The sequence below is a fragment of the Moschus berezovskii genome, chromosome 4 (genome assembly GCF_049115385.1).
Source record: "Moschus berezovskii isolate FMDL1 chromosome 4, NW_MosBer_1.0, whole genome shotgun sequence".
Taxonomy (NCBI): domain Eukaryota; kingdom Metazoa; phylum Chordata; class Mammalia; order Artiodactyla; family Moschidae; genus Moschus; species Moschus berezovskii.
In genome coordinates this window covers 69988181-70009641 of record NC_142463.1, presented here as the reverse complement: position 1 = coordinate 70009641, position 21461 = coordinate 69988181, and the positions used below count along the sequence as shown (strand labels likewise).

At 36.5% G+C, this 21461-nt stretch overlaps 1 protein-coding gene across 1 annotated transcript in view; it reads right to left on the bottom strand.

The window, feature by feature from the left end:
- Positions 1-21461, bottom strand: part of CDC7 (cell division cycle 7) — a 56828-nt gene that overhangs the window by 4727 nt on the left and 30640 nt on the right. The window contains exons 2-11 of the mRNA XM_055401418.2: positions 20819-20966; positions 19980-20158; positions 11678-11761; positions 9800-9935; positions 6454-6547; positions 6226-6368; positions 5087-5339; positions 4360-4455; positions 3403-3581; positions 2504-2586 (exon numbers count right to left, since the gene is read on the bottom strand). Of these exons, the coding sequence (XP_055257393.2) occupies positions 2504-2586; positions 3403-3581; positions 4360-4455; positions 5087-5339; positions 6226-6368; positions 6454-6547; positions 9800-9935; positions 11678-11761; positions 19980-20158; positions 20819-20966 (1395 nt within the window). The remainder of the gene's footprint in view (positions 1-2503; positions 2587-3402; positions 3582-4359; positions 4456-5086; positions 5340-6225; positions 6369-6453; positions 6548-9799; positions 9936-11677; positions 11762-19979; positions 20159-20818; positions 20967-21461) is intronic.

Genomic DNA, 21461 nt, shown 5'->3' with positions numbered 1-21461 from the left:
GAATCCAGATCAGAAAAGAAGTAAAGCTCTCACTGTTTGCAGATGATATGATGCTGTACACAGAAAACCCTAAACATGGTATCAGAAAATTACTAGAGCTAATCAGTGAATTTAGCAAAGTTGCAGGATACAAAAATCAAGACACAGAAATCACTTGCATTTCTATATACCAACAATGAAAAATCAGAGAGAGAAATTAAGGAATCAATCTCACTCACCACTGCAACAAAAAGAATTAAATATCTAGGAATAAACTTACCTAAGGAGACAAAAGAACTGTACACAGAAAATTATAAGACACTAATGAAAGAAATCAAAGACGACATAAACAGATGGAGAGATATTACACGATCCTAGGTAAGAAGACTCAATATTGTGAAAATGACTATACTACCAAATGCAGTCTACAGATTCAATGTGATCCCTATCAAATCACCAATGGTATTTTTCACAGAACTAGAACAAAAAATTTCACAATTCATATGGAAACATAAAAGACCCTGAATAGCCAAAGCAGTCTTGAGAAAGAAGAATGCAGCTGGAGGAATCAACCTTCCTGACTTCAGATTATACCACAAAGAGAGTGGTATAATCAAGACAGTATGGTACTGGCACAAAAACAGATATACAGACCAATGGAACAAGATAGAAAGCCCAGAAATAAACCCATGCACCTATGGGTACCTTATTTTTGACAAAGGAGGCAAGAATATACAATGGGTCAAAGATAGCCTCTTCAATAAATGGTGCTGGGAAAACTGGACAGCTACATGTAAAAGAATAAAATTAGAACACTTCCTAACACCATACACAAAGATAAACTCAATGGATTAAAGACCTAAATGTAAGACCAGAAACTATAAAACTCTCGGAGGAAAACAGGCAGAACACTCAATGACATAAATTAAAGCAAGATCCTCTATGATCCACCTCCTAATGAAAATAAAAACAAAAGTAAACAAGTGGGACCTGATTAAACTTAAAAGCTTTTGCATAGCAAAGGAAACTATAAGCAAGGTGAAAAGACAACTCTCAGAATGGGAGGAAATAACAGCAAATGAAACAACTGACAAAGGATTCATTTCCAAAATATACAAGCAGCTCATGCAACTCAATACCAGAAAAACAAACAATCCAATCAAAAAGTGGAGAAAAGACCTAAACAGATATTTCTCTAAAGAAGACATACAGATGGCTAACAAGTACATGAAAAGACACTCAACATCACTCATTATTAGAGAAATGCAAATCAAAACTACAATGAGATATCACCTCACACTGGTCAGAATGGCCATCATCAAAAAGTCTACAAACAATAAATGCTGGAGAGGCTGTGAAGAAAAGGGAATGCTCTTGCACTGTTGGTGGGAATGTAAACTGATATAGCCACTATGGAAGATAGTATGCAGATTCCTTAAAAGACTAGGAATAAAACCACCATATGACCCAGCAATCCCAGTCCTAGGCATATACCTGTGGAAACCAAAATTGAAAAAGACACATGTATCCCATTGTTCACTGCATCACTATTTACAATAGCTAGAACATGGAAGCAACCTAGATGTCCATCAATAGATGAATGGATAAAGAAGTTGTGGTACATATACACAATGGACTAGTACTCAGCCATAGAAAGGCACACATTTGAGTCAATTCTAAAGAGGTAAACCTATTATACAGAGTGAAGTAAGTGAGAAAGAGAAAGATAAATTTAGTATTCTAAAGCATATATAGAGAATCTAGAAAAATGGTACTGAAGAATTTATTTACAGGGCAACAAAGGATAAACAGACATAGAAAATAGACTTATGGACACGGGGAGAGGGGAGGAGGGGGTGAGATGTATGGAGAGAGTAACATGGACACTTACATTACCATATATAAAATAGACAGCCAAGGGGAATTTGCTGTATGGGTCAGGAAACTCCAACAGGGGCTCTGTTATCAACCTACAGGGGTGGGGTGGGGAGGGAGATGGGAGGGAGGTTCAAAAGGAAGGGGATATATGTATACCTATGGCTGATTCATGCTGAGTTTTGACAGAAAACAACAAGATTCTATAAAGCAATTATCCTTTGATAAAAAATAAATAAATTTTAAAAAATCTCTTTAACACTATTATACTGTTTTCACAATAACAAAAAAATGTTTTAATCAAACACACAATCATGTGTGTCACAGAATTTTGAGGTATTAAGCAAACATAAAAAGTTACAAGTCTTAAGTCAGCAAAGATTACTAAATACAATTTTCCCCCCACAAAGGTAACGTTAAAATTATTTCTAAATCATTTTGTAAATAGATAAGCAAAATGCAATCTATTGGGAAAAAAAAATGGCAACACTAGATTTCATTCAAAAAGGGAATGTCACACTGCTAGAACCACTTATATAATTTAGTTAAAAGCAGAAGAGCTCAAATTTAGTCATAAGTAGACAAAAATCATAAGATGAAATTTATGGCAACCAATTTAACTGGATTCTGTATTTCTGGTGCAACATACCTGTAGTTTGATTGGGGCACTTCGTCAAGACCTCTGGTGCTCTGAATCCTGGTGTACCTGCCCTGGGTGCAACCTGTTGCCGCCTTATGATGATGAAATAAGATTTTTCCAGTTTAATTATTTAAGACCAAAAAAATAACACTCATCAATTTAGTTCACAGTAAATTCTACTTTGACATCTATATAAATAAAAGTTATTACAAAGCAAATGATAACCCAGCGGGATGAAACTCCTGGATTTTGCTTCTATAGGCCTCTCTCCACACAGCAGTTCCCAGCCTTATTTCAGAAGGGCTTCAAGGTACTTTAACATATAAAAAGAGGCAGTGTAGGATAAGAGTCATAACGGGAAAACAGAATAAAACAGGAACTCTGGGATATAAAAATTTATGTCTGTTTGGAGTGATTAATTACGGAGATACTTGTTCACTTATACACCTGAGTTAATCAGGAAAGGCTCATGAAAGCTTGTGAAAGTCCTGGAGGGAAGAAAGGAATTCATGTGTGGCAGAAGAGTTGGGAGCTGAGAGTGAGAGAAGAGTTCTAGTATTTGGTTCAGGTTACTCTACACAGGCAGGAATAAAGAAAAGAAGATAAGCTTAAATCACCAAGTACAGCATGCAATTTTAAGTTTCAAAAGAGCTATCCCTACCCCTACAAAACCATTTCATGTAAAAGCAAATGTGCTTCCCAAAGAGTGCATGTGTGTACAGCGACAAACATGACAACAGCTGTCATCTGCTCTTCAAGGTGCTTATCTGTATTCGTGCCTGTGCCATTCACAGGACCGCCTTTTTCCTCTTCACTCACTTATATCAATTGTCCACCAAAATCAATGTAATTTCTCATCTTGTCTGGCACCATACTGGTGGTTTTACAGCACCATCAAAACACATTACCTTGAAAGGCAAATACTGCAAACTTTATCTGTTGCGAAACAGTCACAGGTCAGGCTAGCTGGGCAAGAACTGGCAGTTTTCCTCATCACACCACTATTCGCAACTTTTGTAGAAATGGTCTTCTTTTTTGTTCCTAATTTTCTAGACAGTAAATCCACAGTCTTTGATTGCTTCATAAGCTGTAAAAGAAAAGTCATAGTCTCTATTTACATGACATTTAACATGATGCTAGTATATGCTAGTAACAGTAAAAGCAATAGGGGAAGTATAACTTTCAAAACTGCTGAACAGGCTGTTGGAATGTAAACAAACACTTGCCTATCAAAACGCTTAAGGTCTTTTTAGGTTTCTGTGTTGAGTAAACATAAAAATTTACTAACTGCTCCTAGTTTGGTGACTATTTGAATTGCACTTTATTAGAACTTTCCCTGAAATGTTACAAAAGTATAAAACAGTTATGGTCTAGTGTCTAACTCCATTTCAGAACTGTAAACTGCACAATTACATCAGCTAAAATCAGTTTTAATTTGTTGCTCATGCTATCTAGCTGCTACAGGATATCATAAGTCCATTTAAAACCATTTAACATTGATGACAATTTTGTAAACTTTACAAACATCTTTATGCCATCAACTGTGTATCAGAAATGTGTTAGTTGTTGGGAGCTCACAACTCCAGCCAATGAGAGATAAGGCCATTCAGACAAGGTCTAAATGTTCCCTTAGAGAAAGAGCAATGATAGACAGCTAATCAAAATTGATGAAAAATTCCACTAGAAAAGTTCATACCTGGAGAAACTGAAAACACTGACTAGATAGATGCTTAAAGCAGTAACACCTTCTGCTAAAGAAAAAAACCTTAATAACTTACTGATAATAAAACCTAATCTAGCCATTCCCTAAATCCTCTCCAGGGTGACACTGACTAATGATCGCACTATTAAGCTACATTACTTACTTTCACTGCAGGGCTCTCATGTGAAATGGAGCTGTGTATATTGAAATTTCTTTCTCCAAAAACAGAGCGCTGGACAGAAAGGCCTACAGATCCCTCCTACAATACCAACAAAAACAAGGAAAAGAAGGATTATATCTGTAACACTTTCTGCCAGCTGTACTCTGCCATAGTTTTGAGAGTTAAGTGACATAAAACAAAAGCAGCTGCATCCAAGTCATCCTCAGGCACCAAAACACTTCTGTGAAAGGAGAAAATAGTCTAGACAGAGCTCTTAACCGCCATACAGTGTTATCACAGTCCACAAATACACATAACTGAAAAATTACAAAACCACCTGCATGGATGTTACATGTTGCTGTGCAGCTAAAATGGAGATAGACACTTCAGAATTTTTTTCCTCTATAACTAATGTTTTTCTTTTAAAAAGGATAATATAAACTTTACACATGCAGGGAAAATTTTATTATTTTCTATTTTTGTTATATAATACAATTGTAGTGACAAAGACATTATAAATCTACCAAGCAAAATTTTCAGTTTTCAAATCATAAAACAATCCATTATAAATCTCAGTGAAATCTAACAAACTGAATATATAACAAGTATAAACAACATATATATATGTATTTTTTAGTTGCAAGTATCATCCTAGAATTAGAACTCCCTCTGTTGGACAGAGTACATTTCTAAAACTGTACTGGTACTTAAGAAATCAAAGAGGTAGAACCTTTCCATCTTTTCCATGTTTAGCCTGAATTTGTGCATTTGTGTAGGGCCTTTTAACAGAAGCTTTGAGGGTAGACTGCTGATCCAGTTCTTTAGGTGCTGCTGGGCCACTCAATGAAATCTTGTTGCCGGTGATTACATAGGATTTATTTTGTGAACAGCTTTCCTGGTGAGCTTCAGACTGGACAAATTTGAGAAGCTCTATTTTAGTATCATGGGTTCCTTGGGCCAAACCAAAGTCTACCAAGGCATACCTATGAAACAAAAATAAGCATTTTTATTTCTCTTTACCACTGAAAGCTTAGTAACATCATAATATGCTCAAACCACATTCACAAAGAAACTGTAAATCTTTCAGTGATAAATTAAGGATTTAAAATATTCTTGAAGAAAGAAAAGTTAAGTTTTACAGATAAAGTAAAACTTGTCTTAGACAATTTAATAGCTAACTACTGAAAATTAAGGAACGATGTCTCCCACACACAGAAAACATCTTTTCTCCCCTTCTTCCAATGGCTTGTGCAGACAAGGAAAGCAGATGTAAACATGACCCTTTGTTCTCTGATGGTGGCAGAGATGGCATCATAGCAGATAATTTTTAATTAAACAAGTTTAAAATAAAAATAAATTAAAAATCATGGTTTAAATTTACAAAGCAGGAGTACAGAAGCCCAAGAAAAGAGGTTATGGGTCTATTTTCCTTACTATACTCAATATGATCCACTGTATAAACAGCAGTTTTTAAGATGTCAGCTAACACTGCCTCTATGTTTATCATCACCAGAAAAAAATAAACGCAAAACTTTTAGTGTTGAAATAGGAAATTGGCTATCATGTGGTCCAATCCTCTCATTTACTAAAATGAAGCCCAGAGAAATGTGTAAGGTTTAAAAAAAACTAGACCCTTTCTAAGCCTCTTAGCTATTTCCACTGAGCCATGGCACACCTAATGATGTATACTGTCTTACTAACACAATTTTATCTTCTCCTTGAGGGTATTTCCCTTCCCGAACCACAATGAAAATCTGAAACAGAAAAATCTATCCATGGTTGTTGTGGTATGTTTTAAGTCAAAGAGATAGACCCCACAGCACAAATTCATTCAAGTATAAATATTTTCTGGTCACTTTCCATACTTACTTTTTCAAGCGCCTATTATATAAAAAATTGCTGGGCTTAACATCACGGTGAACAATACCAAACTGATGAATGCGTTTCAAAGCTCTGAACAGATTAAACATATATTCCCGTACTTCTTGAAAAGAAAGGGAATTCAAAATGTCCTAAAATAAAGTTATGAATAAGGTTATAAGATCGTTTTCAATGAAATATTTAGCCAATAAAAATTCAAGAAATATTAAAACCTACCAAAAAGGACTCATGCTCCAGATACGGCATAGCAATAACCACATGATCATTTTTCCTAAAGCAGTATTTAACTCCCATGACATTGTCTTGCCCCCTAGTGGAAAAATGCACAATGAACTTTGGAGGAAAGGTCAAATGAACTGAAATTTTATGCAGTTTTTTAAAAAATGCAATTTTAGCAATACATAAATAACACCAGGAAACTAACTTAAAGCCATCACCATATAGGATAGTCTACTCACTTAAATGAGGTTTGTTTTTTTTTTAACCAAAAACAGCACCAGTTATGAGGTTATAATTCAAAAACAAAGGTAATTATAGCTTTAAATGGGGAAGTGACAGAATGAGAAGGAAAAGATGACTAATAAGAATGAATTAACAAGACTGAGAGATAGGATGGTAACAGTAATAAATATATCAATTAAAAATAGCTAATAATTATTGAACATTCACTACATGCCAGGCTCAGATCTAATTGATCAATCATAGTGATCAACAATTCAAATAACCTTCACAACAACCCTATAAGGACGGTACTATTATTCCTCCCCCCGCTTTTTTTTTTTTAACAGATAAGGACACTGAGGACCAGAGAGGCTAAAGAATTTCCCCAAGGTAACTAAATTAGCAGGTTATGAAGCCAGGATTTGAATTCAAGCAGTGTGCTCCAGACCTAGACTTAAACACCACACCACTTCATAGAAAAATGAGGAAAACAGGGTAAACTGATTTCCATGGTTTTGAGTCTGAGTAAAACAACACAGATACCAACAAAGCATGCAGAGAAAACAGGGGGAAAAAAGCATTAAAACTAAAACCTCATCAATTTGATAAAGATATCTAGATACAAGACTACATCTTAAGTGAGAAGTCAAGAGTAAGTCAGTGGCTGTATTATAGATAAGTGATGCCTAAAGTTGTGAAATTATTAAAGAGAAAACTGAGCTTTGAAAAAAATCTCAAGTTGGAGGGCAAAATAAGAAGGGGAAGAAAGCCAGACATGAATGTCCCCAAGTAAGGCGTTTTGAAGGAAGGGGTGATCAGTAAAGAGGTCAACGAAAATAAGGACTGAGGAAAGGCTTTCATTCTGGCAAAGGGGAACTAACTGCAAAGTGGAATTAACTAATTTTCATAAAATAACTGAAGTGGAAAAGAAGAGGTCAAACAGGATTTAAGGAGCAAAACCAGAATACAATGGAATCAGAACATTAGGACAGTATTCCTGAAGTAACTGTCAAATAAAAAAATAAAAACCAGTATGGGAGCTAGAAAGGAAACAAGATCAGGTAGACTTCTTTAGCATGTACACTGCTGAAGAACTAGGAAAGAAAAAGTTGTAGAAGGGGTTGTTTACAGTATAGAAAAAGGAATAATCTTATTCAGGGTACTAGAAGATAGGTGCCTCACAGTAGCCACTTATTCTCCTGTCTTCTATAATAAACAGACAGCATGTTCGTTCATTCAACAGATACTTAGTGCGTCCTGTTAATCAACAGATGCTATGTTAGACATTTAAGGATGTGATGGTGAATTAAAATTAACATGATTTCTGCCCTCATGAACTTTACTACCTGGTGGACAATATGGATAATAAACATGGTAACAAATAATGACAAAATATAAGGGTTTTAAAAGAGATCAAATGGTGCTGTGACAATGAAAAAAAAAAAAGGATCTCATTTAAATCAAAGATCACTTTGAAGTGATATTGTTGTTGCTCAGGGCAGAAAGATAAGACGTCAGCATGCAAAGACTGGCAGGGGTCTTCCTGGTTAGGGAAGCAGTATGGGGAGTGGCCCTGAAGTGAAAAAGCTCCTGACTCAAATTTGAGGAGCTAAAGAAACTAGAGCACAGTGAAGAAAGTACAAAGACTGACACGAGATAAAGTTGGATATTTTTCAAAGAACATTGAGAAAACATTGAACAATTAGTAGAACTAACAGTATCCAATCTGAATTACATACATACATATTTTTTTTATATTTTAAGGATCAGTCTGGCTGTACTTTGACTATGGGTTTAAGAGAGGAAGAGAAGAAGCAGGCTATGTAGTAATCGAGGCTTGGACTAAGACAGAAGTTGAGAAGATAAACAGATATGGATGAGATTTTAGATGTATTTGGGAGGCAAAACTGCCAGGACATGATGATGGATGTGGATGGACTAGGAGAGATATGGAGAAACTGAGTGTGATTTCTGGCTTCAGTATCTAGGGAGATGATGGTGCCATTTGCTGAGATGGATAGATGAAAACAGATTGTGCCAATAGGTAATTCTGCGGGCCCACGAAGGTGGATTAAAATTTACTTTCTGGCGTACTAGGTTTGAGATGTTTATTAGGTAACCAAATGGAAATGTCAAATAGGCAGGTGGATATACATATATACATATATACAAACCTGCAGTTATGAGTTCTGAGGTTATATACACTTGTGGGAATCACTATTATGTATTTAAACCCATGTGGAATACACGACACCACTTAGAAAGTCTAGAGAAAGAAAGCCCAGGATCAAGTACTGAAGAACTCCAACATTTAGGGGTCAGGTAGAAGAGGAAGAACTGACAAACGATACCGAACATGAAGGCCAAATAAAGCAGGAAGAAATCAAGGAATAGATAGCAGTAGAGAAGTCTAAAGACAACGGTTCAAATCAATTACGCTAAACACTGCCAGGAGTTCATGTGAACAGAAAAAGGAACTGGCAAAATGAAGTCAGGGCTGACTCTAAAATATTAATAGTTTCAGTTTAGCACAGACAGTAGTCTCACTCTGTGTGTGTGTGTGTGTGTGTCTGTGTCTACATAGGTAGGGAGGTATGGATGCGAAAACAGGTTTGTGCAGGTTAATTTTTGAGAAGTCTAGCTGTGAAGGGGAACAAAGAAATGATGGAGTAGCTGCAAAAGGGACAGAGGTACAGGGAGGATAAGAGATACTACATTACGTGTCTATGTTGACAGGAACGACCTAGTAGAGAGAGACCAATGACAAGGACATGCTAGAAGATTCTGCTGTTCAAAATAAAAAAGAGATGAAGCTGTTAATATCTAGGGAGATGTGAAATATGAGTCCCCCACATTTTAGACCATGGAAGACAAGTTCTATGATTTGGGAGGAAGATTAGAATAAGTCGTAAGAGAACAGAAGTCAAGCTGAGCCTCAAGGGAAATCCACCCTAAAAATTAACATAAACTTCACTAGCCATTCCAAGATTAGAGGAAAAGTGCCAGCAAACTGTAGACACCCGCCTGAAGAATATGTTTAATTCATTGACAATCTCATCATCCCTATGAGGTATCTATTAATATCTAAAAATCTTAGAAGTCATATACAGCAGTTGCCTACCCAGCCACTGTTAAGCACTGAAGTTCAGCTGCAATTCTTATGGGGTGACTTGTTGGAATTAAGTGTTTTAGAGCAATTTTCTCTTCAGGTCCAACTTGTAACTGTGCTGTGGCCAAATAAACAGAGCTGAAAGTGCCTATAAAACAATTTATTAGAATCTTTTAATATTTGGCTTTTAAAAATGTTTATGAGACAATGCTAAAATAATTCTTAAAAACTGTTTGAAAACTAAAATTATCATAATTTATCATTAATATTCTAATGATACTGAACACAAAAAGCAAATACATTTGTATTAATAAATAGAACTTATTTTCAATTTTTAATACATTCTTAACTGTTGTCACTTCTTTAGGTGGTATATTAGTTCAGTAAAGCTATACAGTAAATCTGTTTGATTGGGTCAGCATAAAATATTGGTATTTCTATGCTCTGACCCATTCCAGTAAGTATCTATCTTTCTACAATATTACCATTTGAAATTACTACCTTTAGACTTGGATTCAGGTCTGTTAGAAGTAAAAATTATAATAATCTTAGGAGAGGAAAACCTACAACATTTTTCATTTTAAAAAGTTTTTTAAACTTTAAAATTTACCATGAAACTAAACGGAAAAAAAAAAATAAAAGATTGGGTGGTCAATTAAATTTGAGAAACCCTGAGTTAAAATAAATTGATAGATTTCTCATTACAAAATTTTCTAGACCTTTAATGTATTGAAGTACATCATAAATAATCAAAAAGTCACTATACAAGATGTAATTTTCAAACTTATTAGCCTCAGATCACACTCCACCCCTCTGCCTCCCCAAGAATAGTTAGCTATTTGTTAGGACACCAGAAGGGCTTCCCTGGTGGCTCAGTGGGAAAGAACCCTGCCAATGCAGAAGACATGGGTTCAATCTGTGGGTTGGGAAGATCCCCTGGAGAAGGAAATGACAACCCACTCCAGTACTCTTGCCTGGGAAGTCCCACAGACAGAGAAGCCTGGCAGGCTACAGTCCATGAGGTCCCAAAAAGTTGGACATGAATTAGCAACTAAACTGTAACAACAAAGAGGATACCAGAGTTTTTCAGAACAAAGTTTCTGAATACTAAGTCAGTGCTGGAAAAAAGGTAAGAAAATTGACTTAAGTGTCAAAAAACAGGTAAGAAAAAAGATGTAAAGATTTGATTCTTATATCCTAAATCTTCTCATCTTCTAATTTCTCTGCACTCACTGACTCAGGCTTTTCTCATCTGACACTTAACTGTGAAAAGCAAACAATGAACAAATGGAAGTTTTTTTTTTACTAAGTTTTTATTTTCTATTTCTCAATATAGTCACCAAAAAGTTCTATTATCTTTTATCTTCTCATTCCCTTCACATTTGTCTGCTAAGTTTGCCCTTCATTCAGTCGATATGATTCTGTCTCTGAATGGTATTTATGTAAACAGTGACCATCCTATAAATATTGTACCAGTTTATTTTCATCAATTTGCCATCTTAGGTTTCATACATGTTTAATTCTACCTAACTGCAATGGAAAAAGAGAAAAAAAGATTTGGCTTTTCCTGATCAAATCCTCCTACTTAAAACTTAAACTTTTTATTTTTTACAGATAATTATAGTAGTTATTTATATATTGATATCAATAATTTTAATAGTATAAAATTATAAAGTTTCAAATAGGACTGTTCATTTCACTGTATTTATTTATTCTTCCTTTCTTTCCAAAGAAAAGAAAAAAGTTATGCCAATTAGTAATATAACTGGTATTCATATTTTAAAAGGGGTATTTTTCCATTAAGAAATAATAATGAAAATCAAGATCATACAAAGGAAAACCGGAGGGGAAAAGAGCTTATAAAGATAATGAAGTATATACCCAAATTACCTTCTCCAATTTTGTCCTTAATCTTAAACAGATTACCAAGCTGTGGTACAGCTTCATAAAGCTTCTCAATATCTTTTTTAACACCTATCAAGGTAAAAAAGAATTCAGTTACAATTAATGAGTATATTTTATATTTTCTTAGGTTAAAATGTCTCAAAATAATTTCTAAAACATAAGTAATATATTACATTAATTACAAACAAAAATTGCTAAAAGAAACCTTAAAATTATAAGACTAAAACCCCATCAAATTGCTCTAACTCACACACCTCTTGAAGGAACAGACAAAACTGAGAAGTAACTGAATCACTCACACCCAGTTGCTGCTACTCTAAAATTACATTCTGACAGACACACTGTCACTGCAAAGTACAACACAATGAAGAAGCTAAGTTTAAAAAATAACCAAACAATCTGAGCTGCGATCACTAGATGGCATGACAAGGACACAACGCAATTTTCTTGAAAACTATTTCCTTCCTCCAAAGATGCAATCTTACAGGCTTGGAAAAGTTTTACATATTGAATATTCACAGTATACCCCAGAAAGAAGCTCTACTTAAAAAGTCTCAGGAATGTTAAAAAATATTATTTAAAAACTGTCCTAATTACCAGTAGTATCCTATATCCTGAAAGTAGATAAATCATTACTTTTAAATAAATATAAGGTCGTTGCAAAAGCCTGCATGGTTAAAATACAGAAAGGAAATAATTCAAAATGTGATAAACTACTGGATACAAAGGAGATTTACATACTTAAGAGTCCTCAGATTTTATTACAATATCTAGGCCAAGCATTAGATACTTTTAAAGTTACAACAACACTCTGCATCTGCAACAGTTTAAGATACTTTCAAAGTACCTACACATGTATTATCTTTTCAGATACAGGATTTTTTCAGATCTACATAACAGCACTGTGATACTGGGAGAACAGACATAATGATCCTGGTCTTTCAGGTAAGGAAACCATATTCAGGGAAGTTAAGTCACTTGCCCAATCTCACAGAGGTATTGCTGACAAGTCTATCGACCCACTCATTTAACACTGCGTTTTAAAAAATACCCAGCAATTGGTGTATTAAAAAACAAATGAACAAACTTGGTGAAGCTCCTGTTCTCTAGGAGCTTAGTCTAGTAGAAAAGACAAAGGTTAAAAGCTCACTGTTAACACAAGATTTTAATTGTAATATTAGAAGAGTTGCAGAGTCTGACACGACTGAGCCACTGGGCACACACATCATGTATATTACTAGGTAGAAGGGGAGGGGCATGAACAACTCTGAAGGTGCCTGGAAGCTTCAGGTGACAGTTAACCTGTGTTTTGAAGCATTTACCAAGTAGAGAACTGTACAAGAAGGCATTTTAGGAAGGAACTACTATGTAAGCAAAGACAAGCAAAAGGAAAAAGGCAAGGATTACTGTGGAGGGAGGGGAGAGTAGGAGAGAAGATAAAATAGAATGTGGTTGATAAAATTCAAAAGGAAATGCAGGATGCAAATAAGAGCCAGTGTAGAGTTATTAAGCAGGAAGATGACAAGTGGAAGATAAATTTGAAGGGAAGAATACTAACAAGTGAAAATTAATTAAGAGGCCAAGAAGATCTAATCCAGAAGTCTTTCTACTCTATCACTCCATCTAAATAACAGAAAGAACTTACTTAAATTATTTAAATTACCCTCATAAAGAGTCAGACACAACTTGGCGACTAAACAACTAAAACACCTTCCCATCTACTGTGCAGGTGAACTGGAAAAGCTTCATGGACTTCAGTACTACAGGAGGCAATACAGCAGTAATTATGTGAACCAGTTTTAGAGATGAGAGGTCTAAATCAAAATTCTGGCTCCAGCTGGTATGACCTTTCTAAAGCACACAGCTTATATCTGTAAGCCTTAGTTTCTCCATCTGTAGAAACTGGGGTAATAATAGTACCCATGCTGCTGAAATACTATGAGGATTAAAAAACAATATACAAAACACAAGAGCAGCTTTTAACACAATGTCTGACACATGATAAATATTAAATAAATTATACTGGTGATTCTTATTGTTGTGGTTATGATTAGTAACATTATTTCTTTAGGGCTTTTGCTCTTTCTGTTCCCCTTGCTTGAAATCCTCTTCCCTTATAACTTTATATTGGTGAGATCAATCCTCAGTTTCCTCTGACATCCTAGTTAAATTAGCACTCCTCCCATTATCCACTTTACCCTGCTACAAAATTATGCTGTTTATTTAATTGTCTGCTGTCTGCCTCCTCCCACTAGAATATAAGCTCCATCAGTATGGGTTCCCTGTCTGTATAATTCACAAAGCACTCAGCTCTTAGAACACTGTCTGGCACGTTCGCTGAATGAATGAATTTTTACTATCATTATGGTCACTCAGACAGCTGCAGAAAAAAAAAAGCAAAAGTTTATACGTTACATCAGAGTGAAGCCAAAGACAACAGAAATCCCTTCACTATTAGCTACCACACTCCTTCACTCTGGAAACCAAAACCAAGGCCTGGAGAGAAAGCTGGCTTTCTAGCAGTCATAGTTGCCACAGTCAATTATAATCATGTCTAATGAGTGTCAAGTCCAACCAACTTCAAGTTCCAGTGTCACTGAAAAGGCATCATGAAAGGGCACTAAAATATGTTCAATTTGCTGAAACATTTCTTTGATTCTAAGACACAATTTTGACAACTCTCAAATTGGGATGCAACTTACAACTGTGGTTGGTCAGCATCAAAACTTACACAATAGGTATCAATAACATGGAGAAAATTTTAAAAATCAGAGGAACATTCACATTTAACCCTTAAGAGCCAAATGGCTGTAGGGAGGAATTGTAGAGGTGATGAAGTACAAATCAAACATAGGCTAGCTCCACATAACTGAGCTCTTCTTAAGAACCCATTAACAATGGCTTTTTTTTTTTTTAAATGAATTCTTCAAGGAAATTCTGCATCGCTAATATATGAGAACAATACTAGGATGGAAAAAATAGGGTATCAATGACTCTGAATACAAAAAGTGATTCAGAAGAGATATATCCGAAATGTTTATTTTCCTTTTCATGTATGTACTGGAGATATATAATTATTTGTCTGCTGCTGCTACTGCTGCGTCACTTCAGTTGTGTCCAACTCTGTGTGACCCCATAGACAGAAGCCCACCAGGGTCCCCCGTCCCTGGGATTCTCCAGGCAAGAACACTGGAGTGGGTTGCCATTTCCTTTTCCAATGTGTGAAAGTGAAAAGTGAAAGTGAAGTCGCTCAGTCGTGTCTGACCCTTAGTGACCCCACGGACTGCAGCCTACCAGGCTCCTCCATTCATGGGATTTTCTAGGCAAGAGTACTGGAGTGGCTTGCCATTGCCTTCTCTGAATTATTTGTCTAGTTACAGCTAAAAGAACTCTTCCAGTAGGTATATTAAAAAAATTCTAGTGATATGGAAAAGCCTTGTGTCACAGTATAACTGGCAGCATTTCTGAGCAGTACATAAAACAATGGTATATCTTAACAATCAACAGCATTTAGGTATGATGAAATATTTTAACAATCTTTTGTGGTCTTTTTATTACTAAATGTATTAAAGTGTTTGTGTGTATGCTTTGTTGTATGTACATGATTAATAACACCAATAGCTTTGTAGTAGGATGATACAGTTTCATATGGCTATTTAAGTAATCAAAATTAAATAAATTTAAATTAAAAATTAACTTCCTCAGTCACACTAGCCACATACGACAACATACAAATATCTCTGTTATTGCACAAAGTTCTACTGGACAGTGCTGATATAGACACTCTGAAATCTAGAGTCTGAAGTCAACTCCTATCATTAAACCACATTAGTGCTCAGGTTTTTAACCTGTAAAACAAAGGAGATGGATTAGATGAACTTCACCTTCCAACTATAACATTCTATGGCTTTTCCATGAGTTCCATGTTCAGAACCTCCCTTTGCATAAACATGAGCTGACAGTTAGTAGTAGAGACATTGATTAGCTGTTAGAAATAACTAGAAAGAAAATATAAGAGTAGTAAGAAAATACTGTAATGCACAAGCCATGTGAATGACTATGCAAGCTCAATGTGCTTCCATACCACCAGCACTTACTATGCAATTACCCATCTGTACAAAATTCAAATCATGATTATATGGTTTCCTGCTTGCAGAACAACTCTGATGTTTCTGAACGGAAAAACTTCCTGATAATCAAAGTGAATGAAAAATCCCCAGTGTGGAAAAACCCCCAGATTCTGAAGTGGGAGATGAGAGTTGATTTTGGAAGACAGTATTCATGTCAAAAGCTAGAAAATACTACTAAAGGCAGAGATCAATGAATATCAGAGACCAATGAAAATACACTTTGAGGATTGAGGAAAGACCCTGCTGCTGCTAAGTCGCTTCAGTCGTGTCCGACTCTGTGCGACCCCACAGACGGCAACCCACCAGGCTCCTCTGTCCCTGGGATTCTCCAGGCAAGAATACTGGAGTGGGTTGCCATTGAGTCCACAAACTAAAATATTATTTAAATTATTAAATATTATTTAAATGAAGATCTAGGCTTCTGTTTTGAAATTTTAAGTGAATTTTTTCCTGTTTCGTAATATATCTAAATTGGTCATAGCAACAGCCTCCTTAACTATACTCCCTGCTTTCACTTTCGAGGACCTACAATCTATTTGTGACATAGCAGCCAGAGTGACCATAAGTCACCATATCACTAATTTGCTCAAACCCACTAATAGTTTCACATCTTGCTCCACATAAAAGCCAAAGAACTACCTCCTTTCCCTCCTCTCTCTTTGACTTCACTCTCATCACTCACCTCCTTGCAGTCACATGACCTCCTAGCTATTTCTAACTGCAAGCATACTCCCAGCTTAGAGCCTTCACACTTGCTGACTGCTCTGCCTGGAATGCTCCTCCCCAGATATACACATAGCTCCCTCCTTCAACACCTTCAAGTCCTAGTTCAAATGTTACCACACTAGAGCTTCCCTGGTAGTTCAGTGGTAAAGAATCTGCCTACCAATGCAGAAGACAGGGGTTCAGTCTGGGAAGACCCCACATGCCATGGAGCAACTAAGCCTGTGCGCCACAACTACTCAGCCTGTGTCCTAGAGCCTGGGGGCAGCAACTACTGAAGCCCAAGCAACATAGAGCCTGTGCTCTGCAACAAGGGAAGCCATCGCAATGGGAAGCTGGCACACTGCAGTGAAGAGTAGGCCTGGCTCACTGCAACTAGAGAGAAGCCTGCGCAGCAAAGAAGACCCAGCACAGCCAAAAACAAATAAATAAACATTATTTTTTTTTAAATGTTACCACACTGAAGCCTTCTCTGACCAGTTACATTTACTAACATCACAATCTCCTCCCCTATCTCCCCTCCCCTGCTACTTTTTTTTCACTGCACTAATCACTTTTGAATACAGTATTTATCAATTTTCTGTCTCTATTCATTAGATGGAGGGCATTGATTTTTTCTGTCTGTTTTATGAGCTGATTTATTACTAGCACCTAGCAAGGTGTTATGTTAAATGTAACTGTGGTTTAAGAAATATCTATCATATAAACGAAATGCTTTCACTTACTTACTATGTAAGTAACCCTGATACTCCAGGAATACAAGTCTTGCTTATTCTGGGGCTTCATGTACTGCCTAAAATTATGCTTCCTGTAACTTGTTTTACACATAATTAAATGTAAATTAAGATCACATAATTTAGGGAGATCACCCAAACTGGACACTCTTGAGAGTGAAAGGGGGCACTAATAATTACACTGTGATAACAGGCATAAACTGAAACTGTTTCAGGCAAACCAGGATGTTACCTATAACCCACTTTGGAAGTGTGGACTAAGAGCTATTCACATAACACACCAAAAGTAAGCCTTCCAATACAGTTCAACAGTATAGAGGAGACATCAGGAGCATACAGTTTCTTCTTTCGCTGAAAAGATCTTCATCCTTTACTAAACGTGGCATATGGTAGACACTCAAAAAGATAAATAAAAAGCTTGCTGAAAATATGAAAGAATAAACTTTTGATAGTTTAAATAATATCTATTGTTTATAGATAATCATTTATAAATATATCTACTGTTTATAGATAACATCTATTATAGGATAAACTATGCCAGGTACTTCATTCATTGCAGCAATTTTTGTAACAGGAAAAACGGCAAACAATCTAAAGGTTCAGTAAGAAAAGGCAATTGAATAAATTATAGCATACCATGCAATGGAATATTAGGCAGTCTAAGCTACAGAATATTTAATTACATTAAGAAATGTTCAAGATACACATTGCTAAGTTGAAAATGGAGATTAGAAATAAATTGGCTGTGATTCCAATTTTTTTTTTTTAAATATATCTCTGTATGCACAGGAAGACTAAAGAAAGGTAACAAAATGTCAACAGTGGCAACATCTGGACAGTGGCATATTCTCTTTCTATATTTTCTTCTCTAAGCATGTACAATTTTTATCAGAAAAAAAGTTACTATACAAAAAGCTAACAAATATCCCAAAGCAAAGGGTCATACCATGTATCCATTATACTGAGATTTTTACTTTATATCCTTGCATTAAAACATGCATTCAAATATTTTCAAGCACCTACTATGTGCTGAACAGAGTAAGGCTCTGGGAATACAAAGATATACAGAAATCCCACCATTCAAAAGTTATTCTATCAAGGCAAATCATATTAGATCACGAAACAGTTATGTGCCTGGACTTCATCAGCTTTATTCCTTATTCAAGTTATGTTTTTGATATAATGTTAGCTTTTTATTAAGGGTCAAATAAAAAATAACCATATGAATACAATTTCAGCATGCTTTATAAATTATAAAAAGTACTGTTTATAAAGTTCAATGCTCTGTGACATAAAAGCTACAAAACTTTGGAAATCTGGAATAAAATCCACCCCACTCTTTATTTCCCAGCAGATTTTCAGAAGAGTATTAGAATAATAGCTTTTACTGAACATTTGCTAGAGCCAAGTCAGATTCATTTATTCATATACTCTGCCTAATGCACATCAGGAGCTATAGAGAATACTGCCTTCAAGGAGCTTATAGTATTACTGAAGAGGCAAGATACACACAGTGCTTAATAATACAAGAATAATAATATAATGACTGTTACTATATGTGTCTGATGACATAGGGAAAGCTGAACCTTGAAAAATAGGACGAGAAGAGGGAGAGTATCCATGAAACTGGATGAAGGTGGCATTTTAAGATTATTCTAGTGGCAGTGTACAAAATGAACTGGAAGATGAAAAAGGAAGTGAAAGGTGGCAGCTTAAGTAAGAAACTTCACTGTAATTCAGGAGCGAAGTGTAAGGGAAGGAAAGTGGGAACGGGAAGATAACATTGGGGAACTGGATGAGGGCAGCAAATACAAAGTGTAAGGCAAAAATAACTTTTAAGTGTAGAAACTTTAACTGGAATAATAGTGGCTTTCATCAAATAGGGACATCAAATGCTACTTTCATCAAACAGGGTACTTTAACATCAAAGATGAGTTAAGCTTTAGTCAGAAAGCAAAAGCACGGATGTCATATTTTTCCAGGGTTAAAGTCTATTTTGTAGTATTGGTGTGTATATAGGTGTATCTCATAAACAAAAAGTCAAAATTAATATTTTTGTAAAAGCACTAAATATGCTTAAGACAAAGATGGAACAAGAAGATTTAGCTATATTTTAAGGGAAAAAAATCAACAGTTAATTGGAACTATTTAATCAATATTTATTGAATGTCTACTATGTTGCAGACACAGTGCTACAGCAGGAATAAAGGTGAACATTATAGTGTACAAGATCAGGCACTGTTTGATACTCTCATTTCAAAGGTCTGGGTGAGAGTCAAACATTTCATGATGTACACTGAGATACAATCCTTTATTACTGCTACAGTCACTTCATTTACTTTTGTCAGTGAATTCTACCTTTGAATATTTAAGTGAAAGTCCCTCCAATGTCCATTTCTAAATTCAAGCTCAACGCAATATGGTGAGTAGAAATAAGAACACATGTCTAGAAGAGAAATTCTAGTTTGGCTATCAACCAACTGTGATCTTAGACAAGCACTAATATTTAGATTTTAGCAACTTCACCTGTAAAACGATATGGCTGGACTACAATCCAAATCTAGATCTTATGTTTTACCGATTCGTAAAATACTCCTATATAAACATACAACTCACTTTAAGATTCAGTGTTTTGGTTGTTTTTTTAATAATGAAAATTACAGAATTGTTGCCTACAAGTCTTTGGAAATAAACACATACCTGGTGGTTTAAAATTCTGCTCTTGTTTTTTTAATGAGCCATCCGCCTGAAACCGGCCACCAAGGGGAGAAAAAGCCATTGGCTCATCCATCTGAATCCCCAAAGCAGGCTCGATCACAAAGCAAATGGGGTGCAAAATGCCAGCTACAGGGTCATGTCCACAGGGGGAACCAAAGCAGCTGTGAAAATCAGAATACTGGAGAAGATGAGAAGTTTAAATCATTTAGTGAACTAAGCACTAAAAATGCTACTGTCCCCAAAGCAAACACTTAAAAACGCACCTTTGTCCAAACCCCCAAAGGAAGGAAAACCGTGAACCACTTCTAAAGATTCCATGGGCTTCATTTTCACCTCCCAGACATACCGGCAGGGGCTGAAGGGAAAACTGCCTACCCGGGGAGTCTCCCGGTAGCAGACGGCAGAGAATCGGGTGGGGGAGGCCTTAGTGTGGAGAACGGTTTGACCTGGGGTAGAGGGTTGGAGGAGAACTTTTGATTGCTGAAAGGGAGCGCCGGGAGATTTGTCCAAGGCCCCGTGCAACGTGGTGGAGAAATGATAACGTCACGTCTTAGGAGCTCCGGGCGGCAGAGAAGGGGAACATGAACGGGATCCCTCCCGCAGCCCGGGCCGCGAGCTCCGCGGGGAAGGACCTAGTCCCTTAGACCCGAGACCGAACTGGATGCTTCGTGCGCAGGCGCGGGACACTCCCGCCGCGGGTTAGTGGGATCCGCAAGGGTTTGAGGGGGTTACTGAGCTGCGACGAGAGGGAAATCACAATCTAGAATTCGTTCCTAATCCCTCACAATCCCGCGCCATGGAACAAACCGTCGGAAACTCACGGTTCAAAGGAATACGACTTCTGGGGCTTCCCAGATGCTCGGGTCGCCGCCTCCGAGTCTGCCCAACGCGCCTGCGCAACAATTCCCGCCTCGCCGCTTCCAGGTGCACATGCGCACTGTAAAGCCCTCGCCGCTGTGTCATCCGCTTCTGGGAGATTGCGCAAGGGGGTTGGGTTTCTTCCCTAAGGCTCTGGCTGCCTGAAAGAACTGTTACAGATGTAAAGCCCGGGAACAATCCTTTAATAAAGAACAGAATGAAATTTAAGGTTAGGCCTTTAACAGATTTTTCAGGAAAAGGGATAATTCAAAATAGTCCTAACACATCCTGACTACAGAGACGTTGGGCACTCTGGAAAAAAAGACAACTTTCTTGACTCCGAGATTCACGTCTTTTTGTTGAGTGCCTTAGTTATCCGTTAAAATAAACAAAAAAAGGCAATTGCCAATTGTTTATGGCTGTATTCAAGGAAATGAACCTAGTAACAGTTAATCAGTCAGTATACATTTGAGCCCTTGGCTTTGCAGCCGGTTTCTTTAGGTTGGGGCTTACAGAGGTGAATATATGATGGAAAAAACCTCCATCCTTTAATGAAGTCAAATTCCAATCAGGCAGTGGCAATAAACAACCAAATGAACAACATTC